Source organism: Micrasema longulum, unplaced genomic scaffold, assembly GCF_059751315.1.
Source record: "Micrasema longulum isolate JH-2025_06_02 unplaced genomic scaffold, ASM5975131v1 h1tg001555l, whole genome shotgun sequence".
Lineage (NCBI taxonomy): Eukaryota > Metazoa > Arthropoda > Insecta > Trichoptera > Brachycentridae > Micrasema > Micrasema longulum.
Window position 1 is genome coordinate 11,067 of NW_028278738.1, and position 24,561 is coordinate 35,627.

The 24,561-nt window shown below is 30.6% G+C and overlaps 2 protein-coding genes across 2 annotated transcripts; both read left to right on the top strand.

Annotated features, from left to right (window-relative positions):
• Positions 1-2,259: 2,259 nt before the first annotated feature.
• Positions 2,260-24,520, top strand: LOC148274939 (uncharacterized). The gene is made up of 4 exons (XM_088236393.1): positions 2,260-2,324; positions 5,519-5,744; positions 7,935-8,082; positions 24,049-24,520. The coding sequence occupies exons 2-4, from the start codon at positions 5,592-5,594 to the stop codon at positions 24,168-24,170; spliced, it is 423 nt and encodes a 140-aa protein (XP_088092519.1). The 5' UTR covers positions 2,260-2,324; positions 5,519-5,591; the 3' UTR covers positions 24,171-24,520.
• On the top strand, positions 10,110-13,107 carry LOC148274940 (uncharacterized). Its single transcript, XM_088236392.1, has 2 exons — positions 10,110-10,565; positions 10,777-13,107. The coding sequence occupies exon 2, from the start codon at positions 10,780-10,782 to the stop codon at positions 13,105-13,107; it is 2,328 nt and encodes a 775-aa protein (XP_088092518.1). The 5' UTR covers positions 10,110-10,565; positions 10,777-10,779.
• Positions 24,521-24,561: the final 41 nt, after the last annotated feature.

Below are 24,561 nucleotides of genomic sequence, written 5' to 3' on the forward strand. Positions count from 1 at the left end.
TCGGGTTGGGTGAATAAAATATCTTTAACCTTATTGTTGACGCTGTGTATGACGCTTTGTATGGGAACTTTACATTATTGAAAGAGTGACAGTTTATTCGATATGCTGATCCAACAAAGATTTTATAAAAACAAACCGGGTTATCGAAGTATGTTAAGGGTTTGATTTTTAAGTTTTAATGTTTATTTTCTTTTTACTACCTTACAAGAAAATAAAAAAAGTATTTTCAGTATAAAAAAGATTCCATCTTATTCACATGTTTTTACATTTTGGCTAGAGCTACTAGAAGTATTTTAAATGTCTGATTAAAATATCATATTTAAGCATTTTTCACGCCACTTCCCCTTAAGCTTTCGTAAAATGAAAGTATTTATTTTTAGCTGAATTTTTTTCCAGCTTAAGAACCATTTCTTTGTCTTATCTGTTTGCCCCTATCGTATGAAGATCTTTCCTTAAATAACATTGAAAACTGGCGGTTATGAATTCACAAAGTTTAAAAAAAAAAAACTTTTTCGCAATCTAAGAGGATTTCATTCCTAGTAAGGCAAACAAATATTTTTTGTGGATTTACTGATAGCTCATAGATACATCAGGTATTTTTTTTAGAAAATTATAGCAAATTCGCAGTTCTAGTAAAAAAATATATTTACACAAACTGAAATGTACAAAAAATTCAAAAAAATAAACATTACAATTAGAAAACAATGTTTTTAAACCGCATACTATCATAATACTTATTTTACGTTAACATACTGTGTAAAAAAACTCCTTCGAATCACTGTAGGGTAACCTGAGGTTAGCCTAGGTAACCTGAGGTTAGCCTTGGTAACCTAAGGTTAGGAAACGTTCACATGGTAATCACTGTCTCTTCTCAACTTATTAAATTTATATATGGGTCTTGCTTAGTAATCTAATAAGACAACGTTTCTTTCTCTCAAATTAATCTCAAAATATATATAATTCTTCTGTAAGTGTGTATGTCACTGAACTCCTAAACGGCTGGGCCGATTTTCATGTTTTTTTTGGTGTTTGAGTGGGTACCTGGATGGTTTGCTTTCACAATTGAACCCGTTGGGTGGCGCTGCGAAATATAGCAAGCAATCAACTGAACGCATGATAACAACGAGGACTCTTAGCCAATCACAAGATGAGATAAAACGAAAATCTAACCCTTATTACGAATGTATAAATAGCTGTTGCAAAATGACGAAACGAAAATACTGAATTGTCGAACTCAATGTCAAATGTCACTTGGTATATAGTTTATCGAAAAAACCTTTGCTGAAACAGCTTATAGCAGGCAAGCCAACGTTTGGGCGGGACAATGTCTCTCGGGTCCACAAGTGTTTTATATATTTGTTTCCTAAGACAGTACCCCGGTACTCGATATTTTTTCTGTTTTGGAGATCCGGGTGGACAAAACATTTAAACAAAAAATATCTAATGCAAAAATGCGTTTTTTTTTTCTTATGTGTCAAAGTTTACTCGAAGATTATTAAATTATTAAAATTATTTGTGGTAATATTCGTAGTAGTTGTCGATATATTAATTAATCAAGCATAATTTGCAGCGCCGATTACATCACAGGAACGGGCGGGTTTACAATATAATTGTATTTGTGTTTATTAGCATTAATACATTCAATTACATTAATGCATCAATCTATTATAATTCAGATGTCTCAACCTGATCCTGAAAAATAAAAAAATAATTAAGCATTAACATTTTTTACACGTTAACAAAACGAAAAAAAATGTGGATGACGGTCTTCTAATCTTTTCCATTATATTCGAGTAATTGCTCCCTAAATTTAATTCAATTGCTTGTTTAGGAAAGGAAAGTAATATTCCGAAGTCATAAAGATTCCTCGCGGACCGCAAATGTCAGAGGATTGTTTTTCTTGAATCTTTTCCACTTCCAATCCTTTTCTGTGCATTCATGAATCCACGCAAAAAAGAAAATAAGGAATGTGCAATATTATTTTTTAATTTGAATTTGATGCTAACTTTCCAGATTATGACAATAATTATGTGTGTTATATTCTTAATTTACTTATTATTTTGGAAATCTTCTTGTCAATAATCATTAAGCATATAAAATATTATTTTTAATAAATATACCATTTTTTAATAACATGTTTACGTGCATACATTGTAACGGGCATAAACTGCTGGGCGTCACAGACAATAATCACATGACCAATCTTCAATTTTTTCTGTGCCAAATACGTGTCTAAAAACGCGGAGCTTCTAAGCTTTTTTTTTCGTGTCAAACATGTAAGCGACAGCTGGCTTTCGGCTATCTTTATATGGGGCTACTTTGGTGTGAGTATTTAAATTACTTCTATTTTATGCTTATCCACGGTCTCTTAAATTCACATTAATCTAGGATTGTAATTCACAGCGCCCTTTTTCTACATATTTATATTTATTCGATATTTTATCATTGTTTTATATAACATATAATTGTCACCCAAATTACATGTGGGAAATATGATGAAGTCAATCTTAGGTGCTACGGATATGATTGTCTCTCTTACTCTTAAATAATATGGCACCGCATTGAGAGAAGAAACTATGGGATCGCGGAGCTGTCTCTGAAGCCTTCTCAGGTCATAGCGATTAGTTGGATACCCGATCAGTGGACCACATTTTAGCATTTTTAATAAGGACGACCCAGATGAAACCCATGCTTTTTGAAATTCCATCTTCTACGAATCTCTATGTTATTCTGATTGACACCTAGTCGCGCTCGGATAATTTAATTTCAAATCTGTTATCTTGTAAGAATTAAATTTATGACGTTAGCATATTTATAATCAGGATTCGACTATTCGCCAGTTTAGATGGTTTCCATTGAAATTTTAGGAGTTCGTAGATTAAGGTATTTTATTCATTATATTTAACTCAATTTAGGAATCACGTGGAATCTTAAATAGCAAATATTAATTATAATAAATTCTCATGTTTATAAATAAATTCACATACTGCAAAGCAAGTGTTTCATTTCAGATATTTACCTCTTATACATTTCTGTGTTTAATGATGTTAAATTTCGAATCTCTGTCTCCCTGTCATGCTGCACCGTTGTGCTCTAGCCGGTGGCCGCTGGTTTTGGGAGGGAAGGATCCCAGGTTTGTGTAGGCATTTCTTAGACAAATGCTTACAAAGTTTAAATTTTAGTCGGTTTATAGATCTTTCAAAACCAACCGTGACAACATGACAGAAATTAGATAATTATCGTCTGACATCGGGATTGAACTCTGACTCCGAATCTCAGTAAAGTAAAACACCGATAAACGCGGGAATGTCACGTAAAACAAAGACGCTTAATAAATTATAAATATTGTTTATAATATGCTTGGGTTATGGCCACGCGGCTAGTGTTGCGAACTTGCGGATCAGAGGTCCGAGGTTCAACCCAACTTGCTTTCCATTTTCTAATGGCGAATTATTTTCAACTCTTTGAAAATGGCCACAAATATTCGGGTAAATTAAAAAAACACTAATATTTCTGTAAAATATTTATTAGTATATACAATTATCATCGATAAATATTATGATACGTATCGCAAAATATTTTTTATTTGTTTATTTATTTACGGACATGGTTTATTAACACAATTTATAGGGATGAATATTATAAAATTAGAACAGTTAAAAACATTGTAAAAGGATTAAGGAATCATTGACAAACATAAGGGACATCAAGACAAGATCTGGACTATTTATATAGGGCTCGTTTAAACTTAAACCAAAAACGTCCAGATTTGTCTTGAGTTAACAATACGACAAAGACGGGTGTCATTGGAGAATTAAGGCCATAGTCTGTTCTAAGCTGATCCATAACACAACAACAGTACTTTATTGTTTCTCAAACTATGCGTCGGAATATAGAATTTTACCTGTCCTAGTAATGATGGTACATCGATTATACCATTTGTATGCCGAACATACTTGTATATATAGAGTCAATATTAGTTCTACGTTTTTGTAGACTAGAAATATTTAACATTGACTTTCCTTCGAACACTGATTGTATAAGGCATTGATCGCTTTTCACTGCATGCTTCAAAAAACTTGTAGGTAACTGTAAATATCGAATAACGATTTAAATATTACCTAATCTGAAATTGATAAAAAATAAGGCTTTAGTGATTTTTCACAAATAAATACATAGTTACATTATATAAACCTAAATTTACTTTATAAATAAACTTATTTCTTTTTACATAAACAGAATGAATTGCAATAAAATAAATAAAACAACTTTGTTTTTAACCACCTTTTTTTCCAACGATGGGTTTCAAAGCAAACAAGCTTCTTCATCAAGGTTTACGTAACTAATCAATTCTTTCCTTTTTTATTTTTATCATGTTAACTTAATACTACACTTGGAGCCAATAAATTAAGTCTTTTTTTTTCCTTTCAATTTTTTTTCATTACAAGTGGTAATTTGAAATCAATATTTTCGAAGCAAAACAGGAGACGACTAAAAAAAAATATTTTATTATAATAAATAACTACAAAGTAGTGCTTCAAATATACAATTTATATTTGGAATAAACTGCCTTTCACATATACATTGGTCATAAATATGATGAAAAAGAAAATGTAATTATTATTTTTTTATTTTTTTTATTTTTTTATTTATTGGGGATATCAACAGTAATATATGTAAAGAAAATACAACAAATAAAATATACAAAGAATAAAACCAATGACAGATATCCACAGAAATACATTAAATACACGTACAATACATACTAGTGTGTTTGTGTGAGTGTAAGTGAGTTTACATATGTACATAGTATATATGTATAAATACATAATAAAATTGCGTAACTATAACAATAGTAACAAGTACTTATAAGTCACCAAAAATATTAATGAAATAGGTATATAAATAAATATGAAAAAGCAAAACAGAACATTTTCGAACCCAGAGAAGAGTTTAAAAATTTTAGTGAGAGAAACAAATATAAATCAAACTCGTTTTATAACTATTAAGTCCAGAACCAGATTTATCAGCCTCATCCTGATTACCATATCTGTAGAGCCCAGAAATAGGCGAGTGCATGTGATAGTTGGTCCTAGAACTTGCAGAACAAAAAGTAAATCTGAGGCGGGTATGTCAACCAGGTCCACGAAAACACACCAATTCTAGCAAATCTAGACAGTCAATGAATGAATAGATTACCTTAAAAAGTAGTGTTTGGACTGTTAGAATTCTTCTATCAGAAAGTTTAAGAAAGAATACTTTCAAACCTAAGTGAATATTTTTTTCGGAAATAGTTACACGATATGTCCTTCATTGAGGGTTTGCATATTTCATTTTTATTTTAATAAGTGCACGTATAATTGCCGAGACCAATTTATGACATTTCTTTTTCTAGAAGTCTTTCAATTTTCATCTTTCAATCTTTCTCCGAAAATTCTAAAAGGCTTTTATGGAAATTTATTACTGAATGAGAGCTGGATACCAGCAAACAGTTTCCATTACAGAGAGTTTTTTTCAGGTATTTTAGATGACGATGCGACGCCGAGTCGCGACTCCGCCGCTGACGTCGGCGTCGGCGCTGTAGACGCGCGATGGGGAAATTGCCGGGAAACACTATATTTGCCGAGTTAGCGATTATAACTAGTAAAGCATTCCGGAAACTTTATAGAAACTACGTCAGCTATAATGGTATTCAGCTTCGAAGAGAACTTTCTTCCACAATTCTCTCCGAGAACGAAAGAAAGGTAAGAAATAAAAGTGCTTTTGTGAAATAAACAACTGACATATATCACTTCATAACTATCTCTCCACCTTCGGAGAATATTATGTGAAGAAAATATATTTTAGACTACTCATTTTATGGGATTATTTGATAAAGGAACATGTTGCATGAATTTTATTTATTTTATTTTTCTAAATTACAAACAAAACAAACAAACCATCACGCCGTTTCCCCGTAGAGGTAGGCAGAGAGGATAGAACGCCATACCACTCTATCTTGACATACAGACCTCGTTTCCTCTACATTAATACATCTTCTCATGCACGCACGCAGATTATTCCTACTTTTGACATGTCCATCTTCTAAATTACTGATTTTCATTACCATTATTCAAGATACTTAACATGTAAATTCAATGTTTCATAATATAAATCGAGTTGTGGTCAGGGGTACGAGGGTCAAAATCCGCTCTACCACAACTTATTTCTAATTTTATAATAACGAGTTAATAATTACAACTCGTAGAAAATGGCCTCGAAAATTTCAATATTTAGATGAATCATAAACACTTAAATATTTATTTGATTCCCTTGAAAAAAAATTATACACAAATATACATAATACCCCTGCCCTACTCTTTGACATATGGGGCACTGCATCGGCAGAATAAATGCATCTTTTTCCAATCGTTTGTTAAATGAAGATTAGGTGATCAGTATAACGCTTCAGGTACAGAGACAAGGAGATATTTGAGAGCAAAATAACATTTAAAACAGGTATTTTACATTAACCTTGCCAAAAATTGAACCCGGTACCATAAATTATTTTTTATGGCGTTGCCTCGTATGGAAGTAAATAAATTCAATCGAGTTAACCTTTTCAACGTCAATAAAAGTTTCAGATCTTTAGCTACACACACATTAGCATTGAGAATTAGGGGCCGTTTTTTTCAAAACTCGACTTTTGCCTAGGACGTAATTTCTCGGGAGAGGGTTTTTTTGTGATTCGCGTCAAATATCGAAAACCCATAATTTTTTTTTAAAACTACACCTTACAACTAAACTTGAAGGTAATATGGTGAATTTGTAATTTTTCGTGATATTTCATTAGCACCCAATAAACAAATCCTGAAATTTGGGAGGTTCTTCAAAACTCGTTATTAGTTACTTTCATCGTTTTTTTCAATCTGTGATCCAATTCGACATTCCGTATTTTAAAAACTAGTTGTATATTTTATTAGATTAATAAAAGCATATTTCTAATAACCATAATATGTAAACCTAAAATAGTCGACTAAAATAAAACATTGAATATTGGCTTTTAATCTTTAAGGTTAATTTTATAATAAAATGAGTACAACAGAATTAACATTAAAAAAATCCTAATAAAATGACTGGCTCAGCAGCATTAAATTAATGTAGTACGCGTACATCTTTGTTTCTATGTTCCTCAGAATCCTAGGATAACTATTTAAATATGAGTATCTATCATTATTAGACTCGAACGCTGTTAAAAAAATAATTTAAAAAATTAAATAATTTAATTTAAATACGTTTAAACCCATAATTTGCATTTTGGACAATAACTGTAGCATATGCATGCAAATAACAGTGACAACTCTGCCAATAACTAACATCGCGATTTTTTTTTCACCCAAAAGTTTTACGCTTTCTATTTACTGTAGTAAAATAAATCTTACATGGGTAGATAGAGTAGGTTTTAAGTTTATTTTCGGTTTTCAATTTATTTACTCAAAAGACAAAATAAAACGACCCAATTGTGTTAACAAAGAACACTTAAGCTGCCAATAACTACACCCCTTCCCCTAGTTGTAGATAATCAAATCTCAGAGCAAGTGATGGAATTCAAGTATCTCGCAGTTGATATCTGTAGCAAAGGTTGTACAGTGAGACTCTGAAGTAAATTAACAAGACCTAAGCAACATCAGGGTGTCTCAGAAATACAATGTGGAAGAATAAGCACATGAGACTAGACAGTAACATGAGAATATACTTAACATGTGTTAGAACAATAGCCACTCACGGAATAGAGGCAAGGGCAGACACTTTCAAGACAAAATCTCGGCTGAGATGCGAACTCTCCGGTCCAAAACCGGAAAGACCGCATGAAAAACACTGATATTCTGAGCACGTGCAATAGGTACGGAAAATGAAAGACAACCAAGGTGGTACTAGAATAAACATGTTTATAGAATGGCGGAGGACGGGCTTCCACGAATGAAGAAAACCTCCAGGTAGACCCCCGAAGAGTTGGCGGGATAACAGGCAGTCGGTGTCCCGAGAGGAAACAGTGGCACAAACTGATCCATAGGATCTTTGGAGATAAAGAAGAAGATGAAGGTAAATAATTTTATTAAATCATCGAAGTAAATCAATGCTTTATTGCAGTGATAAAAACTGAGTTAATTTTGTTGAAAAATACAATGTTCTTTAGAATAACGCTCAATATTCAAATGAATATAGATATTTTAACTACTTTTTATCTTATTACCTTGTTTTCATGTATTTATCTCCTTGATGAAAATTACTATCGATCTTTATTTCATCATTATTATTATAAACTCGACAGTACTGAGTGGGCCTTAGCTGAATCTCTTGCCGGTCTGGTACCCTTCCTCTCCAGTTCCTCACTGGCAAAATTATCGTGTCTGCGCTGATGCAGTCCGTCCATCGCATTTTGGACCTTCCTGGTCTTCGGAGATCTTTATTTCGCTTTCTTCAATTGACAATCGTCTTTTGTACATTTATTTATTTTATACTTTATATACATTTACAATTTATATACATATAAGGGCAGGTATATTGCCTTAAAGTAATTTCTTCCTACCTACCCAAACCGTTCAGTTTGAGAAAATTACAAGTACATGGACATATTGAATCTTACAATTTTGTACAAAATTTAAAACAATGATTAAAAAAGGAAAAATATATAAAAAATAACAACAAACTATGAAGAGTGGATAGAGGATGAGAAGAAAAAAAGAAGGATAAAGAAACAACTTAAATATTCAGATAGTGGCATTTCAATTTTGACTTAAATTTAAATAATCTTCTCTCTAACATTAATGAGTAGATCATAATATATAATAGACCATAGTCAATCAGCTTCTACTGTGCAAGAGGAGGCAAGAAAATTAGAGCGATGAAAGGGTATTCAAAAGGTTCTCTCGTTACTAGAACGAAGAGATAGTCCGTGTTGTGATACAAGTTGGAAGAGCTCTCTCAGATAAACAGGCGAAGTAGGATTATTTATTTTATTTTATTATTTAAAATAGTGTGAAGAAGTGATAGAATGTGAATGTTTCTTCTATGCCTGATACTGAGCCAGTGTCGTTGCGTGCGATATTTGGTTATGTGGTCGAATTTACGAAGATCAAAGATATAAGTACAAAATACATTTGTTTGTATCGAATTTACTTTCCCCGTCTCCATATGGATGAAGATTACTCTAATGTGTGTGAAAAGACTCAACGGCTGCTCTCAGGCGACAATCTTGATAAAGAAAATCGAGTCTACAACATTTTTGAAGTCCTAGCAGGGTTGACATGAAATTTTGATTTAAAAAGTTGTTTGAACTGCAAAATTTTATCATTTCTGGACGCACCTGTAGCGAAGCACTGATCACCTTACCTTCATGTAACATGCTGCTTTTGGTTTACCAATACAGTGCCTTATCCACCACTGAATGCGAAAAGGGAAATGAGGACATCATCAAATTTTGATCGCTTATATTGAGATGAGATAAATAAATAAGAGGAAATTCCCCAGCTGAACTATTCGTTACAAAGTTTATGGTATAAAAAGTAAAAATTTGCATGGAAAAGTAATGTAAAACATCAAAATTTATTTTGGCCCTGGTGGCGGTATCCTCGAAGCTCACAAAATAAGCTGTTGATATCGTAAAAAGTTTTAGCGCTTTTGTCGCCTCAGACCGTGCATTTGTTTTAAGCGGTCGGGAAAATCATGTTGCGCTGGGGAAATTAATTTGAGGAGACTGTTCGCAGACTCTTAGATCGAATTTCCCTCTAAATTTTCATTTGCCAAATCAAGTTTTTGTTGTACTAGAAGAAGCTTTTCACTACAAGAACCTTTGTTAAGTTTAATGATGCCACTGCAGGTGTCTCTTGCTAATTATTGTCTTAGAAATAAACTTAACTTAGTTTATTTCACCCCATTTTTTATATAAAAATGTCGGCTTCAATTTGACTTTTATTTGCTTTTTACATTACTTATGTTTATATAATATATAGATATTTTTATGTTTTTTAATTACGTATTTATTATTTTAATTAAGTACTTAATCAAATTTGACATATTATTTATTACTTCTATTTCTTAGTACACTGTAGAGTGAGTTTCTAGAAACCATATCGTCGTCAACGGGAAAATACCTCTTATGTGGTCGATTTTACGAAAATGAGTTAAATATGACATTGCGTAGAGTTTCAACTGTTCTACCGATTGGAAAAACCTCCCATGCGTAGATAATACTGTTACTTAATTCAAAACCTTTATTTGTATCTCTTATGTGGTCTTTGAAAAAAAATCGTTTTCAAATACCTCCCATGTATTCCATGTATACATAGGAGCTTTTGATTTAGCAAACTTCTATGAATATTAGCATAGTGCGCGTTTTGAAAAAAACACATAGGAGATGTTTCATTGTTTCTTCCTGCTCATTCCTGCCTTTGGCGCCTTTTTTTGACAGTGTTGACAGATTGATTTACTCTCACCTAAAAACGTTTTAAAGCATATTTTTAGCATATTAGTGGTGCATTACAAACAACATAGAATACTATAGGAAAGAACTGATAATACTTTATGTAAGTACTATTATTTATTACGTAAATTATGAGGTTTTTTGTTTTCTTTACTACTCACATAGTATTGAGGTTATGTTGTTTAGTTTAAATAATGCGGAATATTATGCATTTAACTTTTCGGCAAGTTCATTCGAACCAAAGCTTTTAAAAATTGCTAATGCCTAATACTATTTGTTCAAAAACCAAATTTGATTGTGTAAACTTTTCTCAGATAATGACAAGTCGAGGAAGACGTATGATTGAAATGGTGAACGAGGAGAATAATAAAGCAACAAAAAATGCAACAGAAGTAGAAAATAATATTGGCGAGCATTCAACACTTCAGATGACATTATCATCTGAGGAATATTTTTCTTACATCCCGGATGAGTCCTTGAAGAAAATAATTTCAGAAGTATTACCATCCACCAATGATTACGAATCGCAGATTGCAAAGCGGACTGATGATGGTGTTTTTATCAATTTTATGAATATTGAAAATGAAATGGAAATTCAATTTTTGGATCAAGCAGAAGGGACCACAACTACAACTACAATTCAAGCAAGTTCTAATTTATCAGTAGATAAAACAGTGCACACTGAGGACCCTGTTATTAATCATGAAGTGGAGATTCAATTCTTAGACCAACAAGCAGGGATTGCAACTCGAGAAAGTTCTGATTTATTAATAGACAAAACATTGCGTGATAGAAAAGAAACTGGAAGACTTCTTCGAGCATCAGGAAGTCCATACGTGGGATATCGTAAAGTTAATCAAAAGGTGGTTAACGATTCGAAAAAACCAGCAAGACTTATGAAGAGTCGCTGTGGGCATAATTTGTTAGTAAAAAAAACTCAGAGGTCTTTCATGTGTGCCCAGATAACTGACTGCATTCGTCAAGGTCTGTTTAAACAATTTTGGGAATTAAAGACTTGGGCTGAAAAAAAGGTGTTTATCAGAGGATTTGTGCACACACGATCTATAAGAAAAAGACGAAATAAAAATGTGATTGAATCTAAAGTTTCACAAAAAGAACGAGGCCATGATATTTTATTACCAAAAGATGGGGGTGAAATGGTAAAGGTCTGTAGGAGGTTTTTATTGAATACCTTGTGCTTGGGAGAAGATACGTTCAAAAGATGGAATAAAAAAGAAAATATTATTGAACATGATTCAGCTGAACATAATACAACTGCACAATTACCGCCAAGAAAAAAAAGGAAAATTGAGACTTCCCAATCTGTAAATAATTGGCTAGATTTATTACCTAAGGTTCCTAGTCATTATTGCAGGAAATCATCCAAAAAAATGTATGTAGAACCGATATTTCGATCAAAGAAGCACATGCATGACGTATATTTGAAATGGTGCCTTGAAAAAGAATTATGCTCTGATTCCTTGAGCGCATTTAAAGAAGTTCTCAAAAGCAAGAATATTGCTATTCACAGTCCAAGAAAAGATCAATGTGATACTTGTTGCAGCTTCAAACTGGGTCATATTTCAGAAGAGCTGTACAATGTGCATGTGATTAGGAAAGATCAGGCTCGCTTTGAAAAAAATAAAGCAAAAACTGATGCTCAAGTCAATAGTAAACATATTGTAGTGGCTATGGATCTTCAAAGCATTCTATTGTGCCCAAAGACATTACAATCTGCAATGTACTACAAAATGAAATTACAGGTTCACAATTTTTCAATATACAATTTGGCAAATCGTGATGTTAACCTTTATGTGTGGCACGAAGTAAATGGTGGTGTTACTGCAAATGAATTTACCACGTGTATGATTGTTTTTTTTTTGACTTGTGATGCAACATGTGAGAAAATTACATTAGTGTCAGATGGTTGCGGTTATCAAAACAAAAATAAAACCCTCGCTAGTGCCCTCAGTGATGTTGCTGTCAAAAAGAATTTGACCATCGAGCAACTTTACCTGACTAAGGGACATACAATGATGGAAGTAGATAGTGTCCATGCTACATTGGAGCACTTGTTTATCCCTCCAATAAACACGCCCTCAGATTACATCGCAATGATGCGAGCAGCGAGGCCTGAAAAGCCCTACACTGTGAAAGTAGCGAGCTATGATTTCTTTTTAAATTACGAGGGTAAAGAAACTAATTTTAAATCAATCAGACCTGGAAACCAAATAGGGGATTCAACAGTGGCTGAGTTGTGTAAACTAAAATACACCCCAGATGGAAATGTATTTTATAAAACTAAATTTACCGACGAATGGGCAATACTACCTCAGCGGCGTACTATTGAACATAATGTGCCATTGAACAACATTAAACCCCTCTATGATCAGCCCATTCCTATAACAGATTCTAAGTTTAAAGACTTACAATCCCTTAAAAGTGCAGTAGAAAAAGACAGTCATTCATTTTACGATAGCCTTCCTCACAAGCCAGACTCGAGAGTTAAACATAAAATTAAATCTGTAAACGAGGCTCCTCAAGTCATAGGTGAAAAAAGGAGTTCAGGAAAGGTTAAAAAAAATGTTATTAAGAACACTAAAAAAGGGAGTTCATGTAAGGACAAAAAATCAACAAAAAAATAGGTTAAAGTGATAACTTCTTACATACCTGCAAAGATTTATTATTAAAATTATTAATTATAAAGGGCAGGCAGCTACAAGCTGACATAAAATGATTGTATTTTAACAATATTATTTTTATTTTGTTTTATTTACTTTAGTTTTTGTATGTACTTTTTTCTGAATAAATATTTTGATTTGATTTTTGAATTTTGAATTTTTAACTGGCAATTCAAGTATCCTATGTGGCTGATTGTTCATTTTGTACATCTCTTAACATCTGAAAAAATGCTCCCATGTATAGTTAAAAACCTCCTATGTGTCATTTCATGTCCAAAAAAACCTACCATGTGTTTAAAATCACAAAAAATGTTATTTGTACTTCAAATAAAAAGGTTTTTTTTCGTGAAAATACATTCTGACATTTAAAATTAAAAAGCGTATTTTTGGTGTTTTATAAAACAATTCGTAGCTCTCAGAAATCAGTTTTTAGTTGCTCCTGAACAATTACGTTTTTGACACACGGGAGGTATTTTCCCGTTGACGACGATATCTCAAATATCATTTCAATTATGTTTATATATGTACATATATTCCTTTTCTATTGATTTTAATTTAAAAAAAAATAATAATGGTTATATATTTTACTATTTGACTTTTGTTTTTTGATTTCAATGATACTGTCGATTTGTATATTTGATTATGTAGGAATCTAAATTTGTATAATTTATATTTTTATATTTATGTCTGATTATCTTTTTTAATTTGTATTCTTTGGAATTTTGTTATTTTTTATTTATTCCTTGTTTTTCTGAATTGTTGTGTTATTGCATCACATGTCTTTTTATTTGAATCTAATTAATTTTACCATGTATTTTATATTGTTTTTTATTATGATTTGACACGGGCACAGCCCAAAAAGTCTTAATAGATTCACTTATATTTAAACGATTGAAATGTTGAATGAATAAATAAATAAATTCTAAATCAATTTAACAATTTTTTTTAGTTTGTCGAATTTTTTTTAGGCAAGGACTGGATTCAACTCCACAAAGAGCTGTTAATATTGACATATTACAACAGAGATGAATAACATTTTAGAGAAGGTCATACAGGGTGACCGAAACTGAACCCGCCATAGCAAATTCGCACACAAAGAAGGTCATATGCTTATTATTGGATCTGACTTTCCCTAGCTTAAGTTTTATTGTTCAGGAAATATATAAATTTTTAGTAGATTTTTCCAAAATTTGACCCTTTAGTATTCAGAACTTTTAAGTTTTTTCATAGTGTTAGTATTTTTTTATTATTTGTTGGTAGTCAAAAACATTTGTGATGAAATACGTCGGAACTTCCCTCAAACTAGGGTTTAAAAAAAAATACATTTCGCTTTAAAAAAAAAAAATAACCATCAAATTCCACCTGTATAAAAAAAAAACTACGGTGTTTCAATAATTTATTAAACTTTTAAGTTAGTTCTCTAATTTAGTACCTTTTTTTTAAAAGCGTAATATCTTTTTTTTATCCTAGTTTGAAGGAAGTTTCGACGTATTTCAATCACAAATGTTTATGACTACCAACAAATAATTAAAAAAATAGTAAAATCATCAAAAAACTTAAAGTTCTGAATGTTTGAAGGTCAAATTTTGGAATTATAGATACATATATCTTAAACTATAAAACTTTGACTATGTAAGGTCCAATAATTAGCAAATGATCTTCCTCTGTATGCGAATTTGCTATGGCGGGTTCAGTTTAAGTAGCTGGTATATTCTTAGGGAGATAAATCCGGTCCTTGTCTTCAAAAATTTGGACAATCTCAAAATATTGTTGATAAAATTAACTTTGTTTATTTCACCCCATTTTTAACATTAAAATGTCGGCTTTAATTCTAAATTATTTTTTCTACGAATATTTTTTTAACGATAAAATAAAACGATGTTTTTGTGAGAGGTCTTTTTTGTATTTTATGTATTTTAAAATTCTTGATTATAATTTAATATTACATAAACAATATTCATGAAGAAAAATCATTCAAATTAGTGCCTGTATGGTCTTTCTACATACAAAAAAAGTTGTGTGTTTATTTACACCCATGAAGTTTATTAATTTAACTTAAGGGTGCAATTAATTCGATTGTTTTAAAAAAGTTAGTGCCTACATCTTATTTTAAAAATAACGTATAGTACAACTTTTTTGACTTATTATTTGTATACAACTTTCATTTAAGAAACTCAATACTTTTTTCTCACGATAAATTCATTTTTAATGTTTTCGTTTTAATCCTCTCTTTTCTTTCTTTCGTATCTTACACATTTTAGATCATAATGTAAACTCAATTTTTAATTTTTGTTTTGTTGATACTTATTTTAATTTTTGATTTTTTTATGTTTAATTTTTATTTTTTTTATTGTTTTGGTTGCATTTATGAGCACCCACTATCCTTGCATATTTTTACTGAAGTTTCAAATGTATTTAAGTATACAATTGGTCTTTAATTTAAAACCTTTTTTTTCTCTCATTTTCTATCGTTTAAAAAATATTATCAACCATTTTTTCTGATAACATTCTTATTTCAAAACATCAAAAACCAGATAAATTTATGTTTGATATTCTATGTGTTTACAATATTACGTCGTTACTATTTTATTTAAAAATTAATTAAAACTGTCTGAGCACCCGCGATTACAAACTATTATTTAATAGATTATTGTGATAAAAATGTTTTGATACTTTGTCTTTCTATGTAAATGTATCGATATGTATTGATTTTGAATTACGTATCTTTTTTATTGAATAAAGACAAAAAAAATATAAAAAAATAAAGACTAAAACTCGTCCACTCCTCGACACATCAACTCGAATCAACAAACATTTGCGTGGGTCCATATTCCATTTTTATTTATTTGTTTACTTATATATACGTCAACGGTTCGAAGACCCTTTTACAAAAAAAAATATTAACAGAAATAATCACAGCAGTGCACAATACTATAATAATTAAGTATAATGAAGTAATAGAATAAAGTGTAATGAAGTAATAGAATAAAGTGTTGTTAAATGTCCTCGGCACGGGAAACCCCAGTGAGGTCACATTATTTTTATTATTAATTATAGTTTGTAAGCGAAAAATATGAATAAATAAATTAAAACCAAATAATTTAGAGAACATATAATACAAAAACGAAAAAACTTAAAAAGAAACATATCATCAACGGGTTGTGGTCCAGTGGCTAGTGTCTCGGACTCACGGACCAATGGTCCGTGATTCGAATCCTACTCTACCCTAACTTGATTCCCATTTTGCAATAGTGAGTTATTTACAACTCGTTGAAAATGGCCCTCAAAATTAAATATTTGGGTAAATCATAAGAACGCAAATATTTATTTTTCCTTTAAAAAAAAAAACATCTCCAAATAAAAGATGGCAATAACCATGAAAAAATCTAATATTATATTTATAAATATAACACAGTAAAGTTGAGAATAACTAGATAATAATAATACAAAAATTAATACAACACTAGTACTTTAAAAATTATAAGTTTTTTAGAGCAATAAAATAAAATAAAAAAAATAAAAAACTTTAATTTACTAAGAATTCCTTTATTTGGAGAATTCATCATCATAAAATGGTAAGAAGAAGTTGCCATTTGGCAACAAATCCACCAATTTACAATTTAAATTATGTCTAACATGTTAAAATAAAGAAATTAAAAATCACGTTTTCCAGGAAATTAAATTTAAAAAATATATTTTAAATGAAATCTATTACTTTTTCTAAAAATAACGAGTGAGAACACGTTTTGATTCATGAACACAATTTTTATTGAAAATATCGAATATTGCTTATTGTTTTAGAAAACTATTTTATTATTGTTATAGTAAACTTATACATCATAGCAATATTTAATAAACAATTCGGGATTGTTGCGTTTTGTTTTTTATATACCTCATTTAAAAAAAAGTCTTCTTTAATTGGCACGACCTATAAATCGATTTTGCGAACGTTTTTTTTTCATGCGCTTACTTTTTTCCCGATTCCTAACAAACCACTCCATAATTTCTAGTGTTTTTACGAAACAATTTATAAGTTAGGCCGACTATAAGTGATGTATCAGAGTTGCGATTTTCTAAGTACTCAATTAACAAAGTTTATAAAATACTCTGCTGAAACTAATTGAAGTAATGAGCATGACAGGTATGTAATTCTCAATTTGGAATAAATATTATTATCTCGCTACGTAAGGAAATGTTGAAGTAAACCGCGCCATTTGAAGAGGCTTTACATTAATAAATGAGACGCCAGAAAACCCCCACCTCACCCCTTCACCGACCATTTCCCCAGTGGTCCCTCCTCCCTTCTTCTCCCACCCCACGCAGGGGTAAATGTGAAGCCTAAAACGTTATTGTTTATATTGCCAATAATATTTCACGTGGTGTGGGGCAATAAATAACCGAAGGCAACGGTGCTCAATAACGTATCGCATTTAAATCGATTCTTTCCCCTACGCACTTGTTGCTGCTATATATATGTAGGTACAACCATCTCTCTCACAATCATAAATCTTCATGATTCGTTCGCGGGTTCACATCGACCAGTCCTATGGCTTGCGAAACATAAACAATATAAACAATACCAATTTTCTGAAATGCATTTTTTCGAATTGAAAACAATTCATCATTTTTTTTTTTTGAACAAAAAAGTTTCCTTATGTTACCAGAATTTATTTTTTATATTAACAGATAATTAGATTAAACCTCTAACGTAATTAAAATACAACAAACATGATCTCAGTAATAATATTAATAGACTTCACGCTCTAGGCAATAAGTACCAAGACGTTGGTGACTCATTGCATGTTAAGTTTAGTTTATATAGGACTGCTCTTCACCTGTATTTCATGGGTAGGAGAAGCTATTACCTAATAGTTCTAGATAACATTATTTTTTCTCATTTAGAATTCTTAAAAATTGTTTTAATTTCTTTATTAATGTTTCTTTTCTGTTCTTTTCTTGATTTTATTTAAAAGTACAAAATTTTTCTCTTGTCATTTTTTTTTATCAGTATGTATTTATATGTATATTTATATTAGTTACATAAGTAGTCGTTTTAAATAATAATACAAGTATTATTTTTTTTTAAATCTTCGTTTAGTATTATTCAAAATTGTTTTAATTTTTATTATTTAAATGTGTTGCTTTCTTACATTTTTTTCTCTTTTTTTTTACAAGTTCAAAACATTTCAAACACCAAATATTAATTTTTTTCAAGTATTTTTATAACTAGTATTATATATAATAAATATAATATTATTTTTAAACGGTGTATCTTTTTTTTTTTGACTCCTTAATTTATAAATAATGTTTATTTTAAACACCATATTTTACTTATTTCACTTACACGTAAGTATTTTATTACATGCAACTTATATGTAAAAGGCACTAATTGCCGTTTATTTCAATAAAATAAAAAATAAACTAAAATTAAATAATTAACAAATTACTACAAAGATGGAGAACTTTTTTGTGAACAGAATATAGAAGTCTGATCATTTACAAGGCTTATGACTTGTCGTTGGCTAGTTTAAGTGGCCACTTTACACACTGTATAACATTCACTGTTTTGTCTATGTATGAACATCCATATTTCTTAAATTCTTCCATCTGTTGATTTTAGTGAAAACTGTATGATTTTAAAGAGATTCATTTGATTGATATTTCAAATGCAAGGCAACGCCTGAAAACGGTTTTATTACAAACTCTATTTACAACACAAATGAATAAATATAACATAAAAACTCATATATAGTATTAAATCGATAATATAACTAGAGATCGAGATACTTTTGAAGGAATTTCTATTGACGGATTAAGGGCTAAAAATATTAAAATAAAATTTAAAATTTTGACCATTTATTATTTGTGAAGGCCGCATATCGTCGGCTTAACTTGTAAAACTCGTGCATACCGAACAGATTTTTTTCAGGAGAGATTAAAAACTATATTTTTCTTTAGTGTATGTATACGTTTTATTCCTTTTTCCCTGGTTAGTTAAATTTACGATAATTTTTTCACACATTTTTATTTAAAACATAATACAACCTCGATTCATGGATTTGTAAAGTTTTCATTAAAAAAATATATATTTTAGTAAATGGATTTAGGAGGTTAATTTAGTTTGAAAATGCCAATTTAAAAAATGTAAAAACTAATTATTTTGAATATTTTTCTTATATGTAATAAATAACCAATAACATGTTTTGGGTGAAATTATAATAAAAATGATGAAAATCTTTCGACAAAACAGAATTTAGCTTTTCTGTAAAAATTCTGAATGGAGGTAAGAAATATATTGTTTTATTAAAATAATAAATCTTAGTAGGTATGCTTTAATAATTCAAACTGACATCCTACTAAGCACATATTTTTACTTCCGTATTGCTGGATTATCTAATAGAAGTAGCTAACATTATTTTTGTAATATATTGTCTCGGTAATATTTCCAATTCACTTCTTGGACCAATAATTGAAAAAGGCAACCCATAGAATGTCTTGTAAGAAGTAATGAAAAAGTAAATCTAATGCTAGTGTCTTCTGAAAGTTATGGATAGTTTGTAGAATTGGGTAATCGGAGTGGACTTTTACCTGGGGTTTCGCAATATTATTTCATCACATCGCTCCTTTAATAATAAACTGAAGTAACTCAAAAATCATGATTGTTGGGAAATTGCAGTTAAAGTTTTGCAAGTTTGGCGTCAACTATGTTTTGAAGAATATTTTTAAATATGGACATTCTACAGAGATGTAAAGGTGTTTCACGCATTGTGAATAAAATATTCTTTCAATTTATATTTATAAATATCTAGTGTTAAGCATATTTTATAAGATATTTAAGTTTAAAAATACTATTAGTGACTTAGTTCTGTTTTTGATTAAAAAGAAAAATTATTTTTAAATTTCGACTTAACACAAAACTTATTATTACAGTTTTGTTTTAAAAAAACTGATATTATGTATTAAACTTTAGGATATAATGTACTTTATTAGTAAAATATAAAATGACAATATTTGACTTTAGGAGTTATTACTGTTTAACACTAACAAAAAAGTCAATTATTATAATAACTTAGGTTTAATTCTATTTAATGTTAAATCAATGATAAAATTATGAATTGATCTACCTATATAAAAAGTTAGGGGCTTAGAATATAATAACCTGACTACTAACTTGTAAATATCTTTACAAATAAATTTAATAATTAAATATAATAAGAAACACATTTTATTTTTATAATAATTTTATTGAAATCTTAATACAAAATCAACAAAAAATAATTAAAAATGAACTTTGCTTAGCATTATAAAAGACCTTTATTATTTTTTTATAATAGCAGTCTTGTTCTCTTATATTATTATATTATTATCTTAATAATATTGAGATCACTTAGGAATGCAGCAGTTATAATCACAATCAGTAAATAATATTTCTCTTAGAACTCTGTAATATTGACAGTAATGAAACAATAATTTTATTTAAAAGGAAAACATGACTGACTGACTGATCTATCGGGCTCAAATTTGGCATACAGATAGCAGTTATGATGACGTAGGTATCCGTTAAGTAGGGATATTTGAAAATTGCCGCGGGGTCGGGTATTACGTATTAGTAATATTATAATATTCATTGGCAGAAACGAGATCAAAAATAATTCTTAAGAATAGATTTAAAAAATAATCAATAAACATTTAGTAAAAAAAATCCGAATTTTAATAAGATGTTGTTATTTTTTATATGATTGTGATTACATTTTATTTAGGATGTCAATCACAAACCAGTATGTAACGATATCTTATTAAAAAATGGAATTATAAAAATTTGCGTAATATGAGGGGATTAATCCTTTAGTTATTAACTCTTTTAAGTCCTTCTTTTTATTTGCGCTTAGTTCCTGTTTTTTAGAATATACTTGTTTAATCGTTATTTCTTCGAGAGGTATCATTTTCTTTCGTTTATTTCTAACGTTCACTTCTTTATACTCACTGTCATAATAAGACGTTTTGTAACAAAATGTAAATGGATCGCTTTTAGTAATTTTTAAATGTTTGATTTCATTCCACATAACATTTTGACCATTTGTGTTGGTACTGAAATTATACCCCCACTCCTCTTGTAACTCTTTTAAATTTGAGAATGAGTTGAAACTCATTTCATGAACACTTATAGCTGGACTACTCTTTTTTGCGTTTTTGATTAAGGCAATATACTGGTCTGGAGTGTAAATAGGGCCAGACTTGAGATTTTTCTTGACCTCTTTTTCTATAAGACTGTGTACACTATCGGCCTCATTTTGGGTGTGGCCCCTAATTAAAAATTTATGAGTTATACTGTTTATGTTTAAATAATACACAGCATACATATATAAGGTTGCAATGAACTTATTCTTGTTCTGTCCACAGCAATTGTCGGAGTAGAATATTATGTTTTTCGCAGCTTCTCCATCAGAACTAATGCCTTTCAAATATTCCCAGACACACGACCCAATCTCAATCGCTCCTCTTTTTGCATCTGACTCAGTCCAGAAATAACAGTAAACATTGTCATATGCATGTTTGCCTTCTTTATTATTGAGTTCGGTCAATGTCAGGTTGTAACTGTTCAACTTGCTTTTATAATAAAAAGCCGAAGTGTCACCTCTGGGACATTGCAATACCGCTTCTAAATCGTAAATTACGACTTTATTTTCATTGTTTACATTTCTCCTGTCATTCAATTTCTCCTTCCTACTTAGTTCTTTCTCTTTAAGATGTATTTGATACTTTACTTCTTCTTTTTCTTTTTCGTTACCATTTAAGTTTGCATAGGCAACACATTGGTCGCATTGGTCTTTTTTTGGTTTGTGAAAACTTAAATTAAACTCTGTTGTAAAAATTTTATAGTAAGCAATGTAGTTACCAACCTCTTTATTATTTTTAGTTTGCAATCCTGTAAAGTCTCTGTACAAATCTTTAATTGTCTTACCTCCTTCAATATACTCTCTTGTACTGTGAGCTCTAACATAGTGTCCTTCTATTCGAGGAATAGATTCAATGTGTTTTCTGATTTCAGCTAATAATTCAGGATCCAATTTTTTGTTATTGCCATGTTTGCCACGTTTCTCCTCTATGAAGCCCATCTCATTTGTGTTCGTTATGATGGTGTAAATCATTCTATCACTGATATCTAAAGTACTTCTAAAAAAAGTTTTGCACACTCTAATTCTATTATTGTCCAGTGTCAAGTAGAACGCCTTATTGGGGCGACGGGGAGTTTAGGCGTTAGTATATTTATATTTAGGTTCTATATCAACCATACAAGTTTTTGTGAATGCTCTTTGCTTATTTAAATCACCAAGTTGCAAAAATTTATCAAAAATTTCATATCTTCCTTGAGTGTCTATTTTGTCTATGCATTTTAATTTACACTTCTCATTACAGGGAGTCTTGAGACAACGTGAGGGCTTATTTTTGCGAGTTTTAGACATTGACACATAAGCTCTTCCTTCGTTACGCATCTTTTTTACTCTGTTTTGTCTCCATTTAGCAGGATTTTTTACCCTCTTAAGACCTCTTTTTTTTAAGCTCTGTGTTGCAGTGTCAATATCAGAGCTTGAAGAATCCGAGCATGATGGAATTAGGAAATTCTTTTTTCTGTGCTGAGAAATCTTTCCGAATCTGTCCTCAAAATCGAAATTAGGATCATCCACGTCGTCATCTAAGTCGCTTTCATCAGTACATAGGAGAATAAATGGTTATTGAAGAGTTCATCGCACAAGATCTTCGTATTCGTGAACCAGTGGCATTCGAAGTCTAAAAGAGGAATATTTTTATTAATTAATTAAATAAGAAATAAATTAAAGATTGTCCAGATTGTCCCTGCGGCAGGTGTGTGAGTAGCACGCTTTAAATGAAAAAAAAACGTAGGTATTTAATTACTTACTGCGTCGTTATCAATATTCGATAAGGTTTCTCCAGGCGTTGAATTAGAGACTTTTTCCCTTTCAGAAATTTCGGATGATTGGACTAAGCCCATAATTTTTCGGATTCGCAATGACATTTTTATCTAAAACAGAAACAAATTAAATTATGCTAAAGAACATTCACATCACTTTTTAAAATAAACTGCATGAAATGATAATCAAACTATTTTTTATTATTATTTTTAACAATAAACCGATGTAAACTATAATGACTCAAACTAATTGTACTTCTTTTAGAAATAAAATGCAACAAGTCTGATTAGTGTTTCAAATCTATCGTAGTTTTTAATAAAAAAATGAGTTAAGTCTAAGTAGTTCAATATTATTTATACGATTAAAAAAAATAAAGAGGAACAAGTCTCAAAAACACGATTTATAATTAAAATAATTATGAATTATTTCCTTACCTTTTAATCATAAAATGAAATAATAGATATTCGTCCACGGGAACAAGGATTCACTTTGAACACTGTCGGCGTAATACTGATTCGTCGCGTGATGTGAATCCCGAAGGAAGCGGCCGAGTAAATCAAAAAGAGATGGACGATCTTCTATCTCGCTTGTATAGCTTTAAATAAGGAGCCTGTTGAACTGTACTTATTCTTTTCACGCGTTTAATTCGTTTTATTGTAAAATCTCGTTTTACCTATTTTTTGAGTTAATTCGGTTTATTTTTAAAGGAGCGACATGTGACAGAAAAGAAACGGAGGAAAATAGTTCTCATCGGTACTTCAATATTATAAGGATTTCCGCAAGTGGGTGAGATTTCAGGCTTCCTAAGGTGAGACTGACTAGGACTCGAAACAACTTTTAATATGAAAGTATGAAAATGTTAAAAGAGTCACTAGAAAGTCTCGGGGAGGCTGGAAGCATCTCCACTTTTCAGTCGAAATTCTTTGTTTACATTACAAATAAATAACATTTAATGCCGAATTATTTATTTAAGATGCTGTGGTCCGACTGGTCAATTGCGAGCGGCTCCAACACTGGGACAGGCTCCGATCTGGAGCTGAACACTGGTGGTTGGTGGAAACAAAGTCTAGGATGCGGCACACGTTCAACAACTGAACGCGTTATTTACTACACGAAGTCTTAATGTGGCGGGTTATCAAAGGATACTGAGGTGGGAAGTAAACAGAGTTTTTGGGTACAACGGATGTTGAAGTGTGACAATATTTTAATAATACATACCCACATAATTTGCAACCATTAGGTTTATTTGTTTTGATTGTTAATGTGTTATACAAGTAAATACATTTTAGTATAATTGTAAATTTACAAGTTTTTTTTAAACGCACAAACTTGAATACCCTTTATGACGCAATTGCCAAATCATTAGATTTTCGCACAAGAATTTAACATTTAATTTTTGGTGAAATTCTAATACTTACATTGATAATCGTAAAGTCGTTACCTTGTCTTGTGCAATGTTTTGCTCGAATACCGCGCCATAGAGAAT